This window comes from Nematolebias whitei, chromosome 16 (assembly GCF_014905685.2).
Source record: "Nematolebias whitei isolate Nwh7 chromosome 16, NemWhi1, whole genome shotgun sequence".
In the NCBI taxonomy this organism is placed as follows: domain Eukaryota; kingdom Metazoa; phylum Chordata; class Actinopteri; order Cyprinodontiformes; family Rivulidae; genus Nematolebias; species Nematolebias whitei.
In genome coordinates this window covers 6,395,412-6,407,670 of record NC_056513.1, presented here as the reverse complement: position 1 = coordinate 6,407,670, position 12,259 = coordinate 6,395,412, and the positions used below count along the sequence as shown (strand labels likewise).

Here is a 12,259-nt window from a genome sequence, read left to right as displayed (position 1 = left end):
CTGAGGAGCAGGTTAAGATGGTTTTGCCCTCAGGTTATACCCATGTTAACTCAGGTTTTCCCATGTGCCTCTTGGTCTAATATTTTGTTATTATTCTTAATAACTTACCCGTCTGACGTGTAAACTCAATGATTTTTTTCATGTGTTTTACGTGGCACTATTGTAAAGTTGAAGCATGTGCCAAAAGTATGGCAAAGCAAAATATCATTTATTTTAAGTTCATAGGGCACTGCTTTTTCTTCTTCATGACTATTTTAATGTTAATTCTTTAAAAACTGTAGAGAAAGGTTTAATCTTTTCAAAAACCTGTTGAGTTAAAAAAAACATTAAAAATAAATTAACATTTTCCTCCTGGATGGACAAGCAGACAGATGATGAATGGGTGGATGGATGGATCAAGGATGGATGGAGGATGAATTGTGGATGGATGGATGGAGGATGGATTGAGGATAGATGGATGGATAAAGGATGGATGGATGGTTGGTTGGATGAATGGATGGATGGATGGATGGATGGATGGATGGATGGATGGATGGATGGATGGATGGATGGATCAAGGATGGATGTATGGAGGATGGATCGTGGATGGATGGATGGAGGATGGAAAGAAGAGGAACGGATGGAGGATGGATTGAGGATGGATGGAGGAAGGATAGATTGAAGATGGATGGATACATGAAAGATAAATTGAGGATGGATGGATGAAGGATAGATTAAGGATGGATGGATGGAGGATAGATTGAGGATGGATGGATGGTTGAATGTTCTCTCCGTGCATGCGTGGGTTTTCTCCGGGTACTCCGGTTTCCTCCCACAGACCAAAAACATGCATGTTAGGCTGATTGGTAACTCTAAATTGTCTCTAGGTGTGAGTGAGAGAGTGAATGGTTGTTTGTCTCATTTGTCTCTACGTGTCCCTGTGATGGACCTGCGACCCATCCAGGGTGTACCCCGCCCCTCGCACAGTGATTGCAGGACATGGGCATCGGCGACCCCCGTGACCCAAAATGGAATAAGCGGGTAAAGATAATGGATGGATGGATGGATACATGAAGGATAAATTGAGGATGGGTGGATAGATGAAGGATAGATTGAGGATGGATGAATGAAAGATTGATTAAGGATGGATGGATGAATGATGGCTGGAGGATGGGTGGATGATGGCTGTATGGATGAATTGGTGGATGAATGGATGATGGCTGGATGATGGCTGGATGGATGGATAAATGATGGATGGATTGGTGGATGAATGGATAGATAGATACATGGATGGATGATGGACGGATGAATAACTTTCCATGGGGGGAAAAAAGAAAAGGTGTCCTCCGCTGCTTTCACTAAAGAACGTTCAGTTTGTGAGTTTTCGTTCTTCAGAGCTGTTGACTGATCTTCCCTCAGAGGTGAAGATGCTTCTCCTAGAGTCGTCCAGAGTCCACGCTCATTTAGAAGATCAGACGTCCATGGCTGTATGGTGGTGTGGTGGTTTGTTGTGCCTTTCTGTGCACAGTTTATTTTCCATACGCATGTATGGGTTCTTTCATAACGTACCCGGACAAACTCCCACAGGTTAAAACATGTATGTTAAGTTTACTGGTGATTTTAAACTGATCTTAGGAGTTAGATTGTGGGTAAGTGTTTGTTAGTGCCTCAGCTTGGTCCTGTGATGAGATACCCAGAGTGTACTTCAGCTGTTCCCCCAGCAGGTGGCACTACATACCCCACAGTCCCCACAAAGTGTGGACATTTGTGATCAGTCAAATGGCTTTCATGTGCAGATGACATGTTTATATCAGTTGTAGGTGGAGCAGAAGTCTGAAAAGAGGAAGTCTGGTATATTGGGTGAGGTTGTGTGGTGGGACCAAAGCTTGATAAGACAGAACAGTTCCTTAAAAACTTGTTTTGCTGGTCCCTGGCGTAATGATAAAGTGGTCATAAACTGCAACGAGGTGCCAGAGTGGTGGCCAAGAGCTGTGAGAACATTTAGGTGTTCATCCGTTTCTGTTTTCTGACCTCTCTACGTTACATTATAAAACGATCTTCTCATTGTGTTTGAATACTTGCATCAATCATTCAATTGATCAAGTTTTTGTGTAGTAGAGTAGACGGACGCTGATGGTTGTGAAGAACAGGACTAACAGCTGAGTTCTCACACGGCTGTAAACTGATAAACCTTTACGTGATAAAACAAATATATCTGGCTAAATTCAAGAGTAGATTAAAAGCACATTATAAGACAGTGTAGTAAAAAGAAGCATGCTACGTATGTTGTAATAGTTTGGAAAACCACCTTTAGACATTTAGACCTTTGGAAAGGCTTCATCTCTGTGATCTTATCCGTTCACCACAGTATTTTAGAAATAAAATCCCTCATTTGTACAAACGTTGCTTCAGGTTATTTAGGTTATTGAGCATTTAACAATACACAGAAGCTCACAACATATTCAATCACAACATTTAGTTGAAACGAGGTCTGGGCTTTGAGGCAGTGCAAGACTTTCTTTCATTGACGTACATGATGAACCATTAGACCAAGCCTTGGTTTACGCAGAGATGGACTCACATTTGACTGGAATCTGGTCTACAGAGGAGTCAGTTGCCAACTCTATGACTGAAAGGTGCCCAGGTTCAGTGATTGCTAAACAAGCCCGCATCATCAGCCCTCCACCACCGTGCTGACAGTGTGAAGTGTTTGTACCAGTAATCTGGGCTTGAATTTCTCCAAACGTGTTCATGTGCACCGTGGTCAAGTATCTCTTCCGTGATCTTATCTGTCTAAAGGTCATTATCCCAGAAACCTCGTGATTCTTTCAGATGAAACTTCTCAAATCTGATTTCTTTTTGGAGAGAAGAGGCTTTCAAACAAGCTCTCATTTCTTTGTTCTTTTCTGAATTGTTCTGTCATTAACATCTGCATTTAACCTGAGGCCTAAATCATTTTAAATGTAGCTGTTTGTGTGTTTGTCGGTTCTCTGAACAGTGCACAGTCTGATCTCAGCTTGTTGGACCATCCAAAGTATTGTTCTGTGGCTCACATGTTGGAATCGTTTTTCTTCTCTCTCTTGGTGACACTACATGAGTTACCGAAGCTAAGGAACTGCGGCTTGAGTTCAGCATGATCAAAACACCCCGCTAACACATAAACTGCATCAAGAGAAATGGGGGATTATTTACTCCAAGATGATTGTGTTAGTTTGCCTAATTACAAATACATGAACACTTTTTAAATTTTTATTGTAGTTTCATTTTAATAAAGACAACATATCATCTGATACTAAAAAAAAACAACATTACTGGGGCACATGTTAACTGACCAAATTATTTATGCTGTTTTTATTTATCCGGGTGATTCCAATGACACGGGGTCTTATTTTGAGAAAAGACTGATTTCCTGTTAGATGTCAGAATATTGATAAAAATTAGACCATTATAAGCAGGAACCTGTGGTAATGGTCAAAGACGCTTCCTTCATGTTGATTCTGATATAAGGTATCGTTTAGAAACAGCTTAGCAGAACTTGCTGTGGACAGCCAAGGTAAAGACTCCCTTGTCTGCAACGTCTGTGTCATTTTAAATATAAATAAATAAATAAATAAATAATGTGTATGTGTTTTCATCATTGTATGTTCCCATACAATGATGAAACAGGCTCTCTGCATTTAACCCATCCACCACCAGGCAAAGTTATGATTATGAAGGATTTTAAAATTTTTGTCTCCCCTTATTGTTGAACTCTTTCCCACAGATGGGATGACTGTGGTAGCTCATGCTCCTGTGTTTGACCGACATGGAGTCCTCTGAGTTTCTCCTCCACAGTCAGCTTCACTGGTTCACCACAGGAATGTGAAAAGGCTCACTTTGTCCCAGGGTACAACCTGGGTGGGGAAGGCTTCGACATCGTCACCATGGAGAGAAAAGGTGCCTATGTCATCGACACCAAAACGTGGAACCTCAGAAATGGCACCTGCAGAATGTACAGCTACAGCTACATGAGAGGAGAGAAACAGAAGGTCCCAGTTGCTGTGGTGGACTGGAGAAACCTCCCCAAGTGCACCATGACAGTCTCCAGTATGCTGTATGATTCTGTCGAAACACTTGTCAATGATTCCACATTGTCTGTGTCCAACGACTGGAAAATTGGTCTAGATATCCCAGTGGAAACTTCAGCGAGTGTCGGGGTTGGGTTCGGAGGTTCCCACTCCAAGGCAGCAAAGTTTGGGATGACGAAGTCCAAAGAAGACCGCTACAGCTTTGTTCACCATTCTGTGGACTGTAACTTCTACCAGTGAATACAGAAACAGACTGATATTTGAAAGTCAGTTCACCATTAAATGGCTCAAGTATTTTTTGTGGGTTACTATTCAAGTTAGTTAAATTTATTTAACGTATTTAGTTTAAATGACAAAAGTCATCCAAGGGTTTTATGGAAAGAAATAAAAGTCCAAACCATAAATTTAATTTAAATCTGGATTTAAATCCAATTCATTCCAGGTCTAATACTTTTAAAAACAATAGATTATCTAATTCCATCCATCCATCCATCCATCCATCCATCCACACCCGCTTCTTCTTTTTTGGGTCATGGGGGTCACAGGTGCCCATGTCCAGCCATCGCTGTGCAAGAGGCATGGTACACCCTGGACAGGTCTCCAGTCCATCACAGAGGCAAACGAGACAAACAACCATTCACTCTCACTCACACGTAGGGACAATTTAGAGTTATCAATCAGCCTAACATGCATATTTTTGGTCTGTGGGAAGAAACCCGGAGAAAACCCATGCATGGCCGGAGAGAACATGCAAATTCCACCCAGAAAGGCAGAGGCCAGCAGATTCTTTTTTTTTGTTTGTTTGTTTGGTGGGTAAAATTCCTTTTTTGGAGCAGAACATTGACAGCAGTGAAAGAAACAGCTCCATGTTAGCATGAAAATACCTCAGAACAAACCTCTACTCTGACATTGAACAAAATGTTCTGAAAATATCCCTGGGAGTTGGGTCAGATGGCTTGAATTAAAGTACTACGACTACTGAGCCAAACCAGAAACAAAAATTTGAAATTTGATTTTACTGCAATAATATGCTCAAAATAAGACGGTGGCAATCAGTCACTGAGTTTTTTTTTTTTTGTCTTTCTCTGCTCCACAGTTACAGACTGACAGAAACTCCTCCCCTGAGTCACAACTTCCTGTCAGCTGGGAACTCCCTTCTTCCTTGTTCTGCTGCGAAGGCGCCACTGTATCGTGATCTGATCGACACATTTGGGACACATTACATCACACAGGTGTCTCTAGGGGGAGCAATAAAAGCAACGACTTCTTTCAAGACCTGCTTGGCGTCCATGAGTGGTCTGACAGCAACAGATGTCAGCGATTGTCAGTTGAAGCATCGGCAAGCTTTCCAAGCAGTGCTAGCATTAAGGTCATGTACAAACACTGTCAGGAAAAGAAAAAGAACTTGGACTCTGGTCCATGTTTCAGTTCTGAGTTCAGTGAGCGATTCACAGAAGTCATTGGTGGGGATGAACACGACGGTCTGTTCTTTCAAGATGATTCAAACACCGATGTCCAAAAGAACTGGCTAAATCATAGATAAAGGTGATTTGCATGCTGGTCTCAAGGTTCAACTTGTTGTCTGGTCTTTTAAAGTCTTTATGGACATCTGGAAGAAATACGTTAACTATCTTTGCTCTTACAAAAGAGCAATCCACGTTATGGTTTTGTGAGTTTTTGCCCTTAAAATAACAAATTATTAGGGACCACCTCAGGAGGAGCAAACTGAAGATTTTGACGCAGTCATCAGTTTCTCCAGACCTAACCATCGTTGAACATCTCTGAAGACCTCAGAGGAGCAAGTGAGCCAAGTGTTCCAAAGAACACAGGAGTCATTAGCAGGAAAATAAAGAGTCAAAAAAGACTTAAAACACTCAACAGCTTAACTACTTCAGACAGTCAGATGGCTAGCAAGAGGGTGGATGTATGCCTTGACTAGATGTTCATGTCAGCTGCAAACAGCCTATGGGGAGTCTAAAGAAAGAGGAAGTCTCTAAAAATGTGTACTATGGGGTGTCAAGTTTGACCACAGTTTGAGATAAAGAAGTAGTTCCTTTGAAACTTGTTCTGAGCCGATTACAGTAAAGGGTTTGAACGTTTCTATATAAGACCATTCCAACACTTTGACGCTGCTGCTAAACCATCTGTTGTCTTCAAAGTGAGTTTTAAATAACCAAGAGACTTTGCTCATATGACATTTAATTTGCAGAAGCTCTATGAGCAGTCCTAAATCTTCCAATTCATATTATCCTGGCTTGAAACGCTGAGGCTGCTGAGGAACCTCCTATGGTGCACATAGCACTTTTTGTCCCTCCTTATTTTAAGATGCTGTATGTATTTGTCATTATGGCTGTCAGTAACTTGTTTTATCACTCTATGACTTCAGGATCAATTTCCAGGCCTGTCTGTTCCTTAACAGATTTTTATTTACTGTCGTCTGCTTTCCTGTGAATACATATATACATGTATGTAAATACATTCAAGTACCATTGCATCAATTATTAAACCATTTGTCTAATAGATGAATCCTAGCCAAAACTGGATCCACATGTTGTGATCTGCAAACAGAAGACAGGAAATTAAATAACCTAAGATCTTGCAATAGTCAAACACCACACCTAAGCCTAATAAAAACCTGTTTATGGAATTTAAGGATCTGGCTTTAGTTGTTTTTATGATTATACCTTGTGTTTGTCATGAATATGGAGTCCTCTTGTGCTTAGTATTATTACTTGTGTTTGCCTTTATGTTCATTATTGCCCTTGTCTATGTTTTGTTCTGCGTCTACTTTTCCCACACTCACCTGTTCCCAGTTGTCTTCTTGTCAGGTGTTTCTGATAATCTTCATTAGTGGGCAGCATAACGGCTTAGTGGTTAGCACTGTTGCTTTGGGTTCAGTCCCCAGTTTGGAGCTGGTGTCACTCAGTGTGAAGTTTGCATATTCTCCTTGTGCGGGTCTTCTCCGGGTACTCCGCTTTTGTCCCTCAGTCCAAAAACATGAATGTTTAGGTTGTCTTCAGGCCCAGGCCTCCGTTACCAAAGAGATCTGTCATCTCAGTGAGATTTGCCTGGTTAAATCAAGGTTAATAAATAAGGTCCTACAATAGATTGTCATTTCAATGACTCTTTGGGTGGGGAACTGAAAATATTATTGAGCAGTGGAAGACACTCTTTTTAAAGAGGTCCACCACTGAGGAGGCAAAGCCTGGGATGCCAGCAGAGGTCTCCAATGGCAGATTTCTAGTAGTGGTTGAGATTTGTTCTGGGATGCTGATGAAATGGAAGGAGGAACAATGACTGTACAAGGAGCAAAGGTCACAAACGTGCAGGAATTAAAGTACCGTAATTCTTGGGCTCTAAGCCGCTCATACTAAATTTAAGACAAATCATAATTTTGTACATAAATAAGACGCTTCAGTTATTAAGCTTCGGGCATCCACCGTTCACTATTAGAATCTGTGCCCAGCTCCTGGCATTATGAGCAGCTATTGTTGTACAAGAAGAAGCAACTGGATGGCGTTACATAGACTATAGCTTGCTATCAACACACATGCAGGATCGTCATAAGTCTTCATGATGCTTCGCTGATAATAATAAGTCAGTCTTCACCAGAATTGCCGGTGTAGAAGCCAAATCATAATTCAGACTGAATGCTCCATTTTTTCATTTCTGCACTTCTGTACAGGAAGTGGCCGGCTCCGTCTGCGATTTATGAACAGCCAGAGGGAGGATAAAGACGGACTGGTCTATGCCCCCATTTCACAGAACTGTTTAACGAAAGAACCTTTAGAGTTCCCTCTTTGCTTTTTGTGAATAATGTGGTTCTGTTTGCCAAGGTCTTCAGAAGGCATTGTTATGGATTGCAGCTAAGTGTGAAGCAGCTAGGATGATAGTTATGTCCGCTAGGTTTGAAGCCATGGCTCTCAATTGGAAAAAGGTAGAATGCTCCTTCTGGATTGGGGATATTCTTGTCAAGGAAGAGTTTGTGTCTCAGTAGAGTGTCCTGTTCACCAATGATGGCAGCATGGACCAACAGCCTGGTACTGGACTGACTGTTACAATAGTGCTGTTTCAGTCTATGACTGTAAAGAAGGAGCTGGGTACAAAGAAAAACTTCAGTTTACTCGTCCATCGACAATTCGATGAGATATGGATCATGACTAGAAGAACTACTGAGCTGCAAAAAAGTATTTGACCCAAACAGATTTTTTTTATTTTTATGATTTTGTGACACTGAAGACTTTCAGATTATCACATAAAAGTTCATGTCAGATAAAGACAATCTGAGTAAATGCAAAAAACAGTTTTCAAATGATGATTTAATTTATCACGTCAGTGGAGAAATGTTGCTGTTGTGATTTGGATCATTGTGTTGCACATCTAAATACCTTTAAAACAAACATATAAATTGTGTTGTTTTATTTTTAATATTGCATCATGTTGGTGGTGTATAAAGTAATTGCTAATTATTTTCTTTTTTTTTACAGAATGAACTGTAAGTTATTAAAGATGTGAATGCCGAAAAACAGCTTTCCTATTATTTTGTGCAATCAAGTGTGAGGGAAGTAAAATGTTGAGCACATTTATGTGATTGTGGGTGTTATAATCTATGTTAGTTTGAGATAGTTGGCAAAACCTGCTAGAGCTGCTCTGACTATAAAACTCCAGGACCACGTCAGTTTTGTCACAGGTCAGAGACTGCTGTCCACAGTCAAGGTGAGCCTTCAAAGTTCTGACTTGTCTGCAACATTTGTGAACTATATGCAATGGTTTTATTACAAATTAAGATGTCATGATATGGTATAAATAATTTAATATTTAAAAATGTCAGCCCATAGATGTTTTATCTCCATCCTTGCTTAATTTTACTTTAAAATTTGTGTTGTTTCATTCAGATGGCAGACCTGTGGAAGCCTTTGCTTCTGTTGTTGGCGTGGAGTCCTCTGAGTTTCTCCTCCACAGTCAGCTTCACTGGTTCACCACAGGAATGTGAAAAGGCTCACTGTGTCCCAGGGTACAACCTGGGTGGGGAAGGCTTCGACATCGTCACCATGGAGAGAAAAGGTGCCTATGTCATCGACACCGAAACGTGGAACCTCGGAAATGGCACCTGCAGAATGTACAGCAACAGCTACATGAGAGGAGAGAAACAGAAGGTCCCAGTTGCTGTGGTGGACTGGAGAAACCTCCCCAAGTGCACCATGACAGTCTCCAGTATGCTGTATGATTCTGTCGAAACGCTCGTCAATGATTCCACATCGTCTGTGTCCAACGACTGGAAAATTGGTCTAGATATTCCAGTGGATCCTTCAGCGAGTGTCGGGGTTGGTTTCGGAGGTTCCCACTCCAAGGCAGCAAAGTTTGGGATGAAGAAGTCCAAAGAAGACCGCTACAGCTTTGTTCACCATTCTGTGGACTGTAACTTCTATCGGTGAGTACGAGGACAGATTACATTTGTAAAACTCGTATGTGTTCATTTAACAGAGAAAGGGCTTCAACGTTTTTAAGAATGTTTTGATGTAAAAGTGGAAATGGTAAATGTGTTTCTATTTTACATTAGTATGCAAATGCAATGTGTTTTACATTGAGGGACAATTCATATATTAGTATGACTGGAATTAGATTATGTACAGTATCTCATACATTCCATATTTTATATTTACTTTATTTATAAACAGTATATATAAGCTTACATTAGCATTCTTTCAAGGAAAATCTATCATCCACTGCCTTTCATGCCAGAGTTAAAAACTAGAGTTGCAGCTGTTTTGGTCAAACCTTATAAATGAGCTATGCATGATTTTATGCAATAATGTGAGACTTTGCAAGAACTTTCAGCGTTTGAAGTATGTGATGAAGATAACTCTCAGACACAGACACACCACATTTAGCTCAATATCTGTAAAGTTAACTGAAATTAGACAGTTTTGTGTTTGCTAAAATGTACTAGCTGTGGTGAAAAAATGTTCTGTGTTGTTAACAAATAGGGTTGTTGTCAAGAGTTGTGCTTAAAATACGTGTTGGGAGGATTCTCTGCTACTACCATTCCAAAATTTACTGCAACTCAACATCTGTAAACCAAGAAACACACACATGTACACAGACAAGAGTAAAAGTCAAGTCAAGTCTGATTTATTTATATAGCACATTTAAAACAGAAACTGTTACCAAAGTGCTTAAAACCCAAATCTCACCTTCAATGGCACAAATGACAGTAAACAAGCGATGCACTGATGTTCCTCGTTGCTGACAGATTTAATGTTTATAGTTTTTAAGATGAGTGTTTTTTTTTCTGGACAAGAATTTATCAGAGAATGCAAGTAAACCTTAATATTTTTTGGTGCCAGAGGCAGCGCAACATGCTGGATTCTGGAGAGTTGGAATAATTTTATCCACCACCAGGTGCAAGTGGTGGGGGAGTCAAGAGGTGGCCAGTGGTGGTTGCCATATGATCTTTGGCCACCCCACCAGTGACCCCCAATTTTTTTCTTCATATTTCCTCATGCAACACCACACCTCCTCCCTCGGCACTCTGTCATATGCTTTTTCTAAATCCACAAAGACGCAATGAAGTTCATTCTGATTCTCTCTGTACTTCTCCATCAGCATCCTCAAAGCAATGATGGTGTTTGTTGTGCTCTTTCTGGGCATGAAACCATCCTGCTGCTCACAGTCACCTCTCGTCTAAGTCTTGCTTCCACACCTCTCTCCCAGATCTTCATTGTGTGACTCATCAACTTAATTCCCCTATAGTTGCTACAACTCTGTACATCACCCTTGTTCTTAAAAATGGGCACCAGCACACTTCTTCTCCATTCCTCAGGCATTTTCTCACCCTCAAATATGCCATTTAATATTTGAGCCAAAAACCTCACTGCCATCTCTCCAAGACATTTCCAAACCTCCACTGGTATGTCATCAGGTCCTACTGCCTTCCCATTCTTCATTCTTTTCAGAGCTTTCCGGACTTCACTCTCACTAATCTTTCCCACTTCCTGGTCCACAGTTTCTATGACCTCTACTCTTCTTTCTCTTTCATTCTCTTCATTCATTAGCTCCTCAAAGTACTCCTTCCATCTTCCCATCACTTTCTCCACAGTTGTTAGAACATTTCCATTCCTATCTTTAACAAGCCTAACCTGCTGCACATTCTTTCTAGCCTGATCCCTCTGTCTCGCCAATTTGGTACAAGTCCTTCACACCCTTTTTAGTCTCCAGCCTCCCATACAACTCATCATATGCCTTCTGCTTTGCCTTTGCTACCTCCCTCTTTGCTCTACATCCCATCTCTTTATATTCCTGCCTCCTCTCTTCAGTCTTCTCACTGTCATATTTTTTCTTGGCTAACTTCTTTCTTTGAATAGCTTTCTACACTGCAAAATTCCACCACCAGGTTTCCTTATCATCCATTCTCTGTCCAGATTACACACCAAGTGCTTCCCTGCCTATCTCTCACATTACTGTTGCTGCAGTAGCCCAGTCATTTGGAAGCTATTTCTTACCACCCAGAGCCTTTAACAACTTGTCTCTGAATTTCTCACATTATTCTTTTCTCAGCTTCCAAAATTTAGTCTTCTTCTCTGATTTGACTCTTTTTCTCATCTTCATAACAACAGTCAGTACTATTAGGATGATAATTGATAACGAAAGTGAATGGTTATAGTACACCCGTAATGAAATCAAAATGCTACTGTAAGGAACAAATAACATTTTTTGTTTTTCTTTGCTCCACAGTTACAGAATGACAACAAACCCTCCCCCGAGTCATGACTTCCTGTCAGCTGTGAACTCACTTCCTCCTTATTCTGCTGCAAAGGCGCCACTGTATCGTGATCTGATTGACACATTTGGGACACATTACATCACACAGGTGTCTCTAGGGGGAGCAATAAAAGCAACAACTTCTTTCAAGACCTGCTTGGCATCCATGAGTGGTCTGACAGCAACAGATGTCGGCGATTGTTTGTCAGTTGAAGCTTCGGCAAGCTTTGCAAGCAGTGCTAGCATTAAGGCCATGTACAAACACTGTCAGGAAAAGAAAAAGAACTTAACCTCTAGTCGAAGTTTCAGCTCTGAGTTCAGTGAGCGATTCACAGAAGTCATTGGTGGGGATGAACACGACGTTCTGTTCTTTCAAGATGATTCAAGCACCGATGCCAAAAAGATCTGGCTGAACTCCCTCAAAACCACACCTGATGTGGTCCAGTACAACC

The 12,259-nt window shown here is 40.9% G+C and overlaps 1 protein-coding gene and 1 pseudogene across 1 annotated transcript in view; both read left to right on the top strand.

The window, feature by feature from the left end:
• The first annotated feature begins 3,742 nt into the window (after positions 1-3,742).
• Positions 3,743-5,589, top strand: LOC119423039 (annotated as a pseudogene).
• A 3,352-nt stretch (positions 5,590-8,941) lies between these two features.
• The window catches only part of LOC119422697 (perforin-1-like), a 32,768-nt gene continuing 29,450 nt past the window's right edge, over positions 8,942-12,259 (top strand). The window contains 2 exon segments of the mRNA XM_037690090.1: positions 8,942-9,477; positions 11,781-12,206. Coding sequence (XP_037546018.1) covers positions 8,942-9,477; positions 11,781-12,206 — 962 coding nt within the window.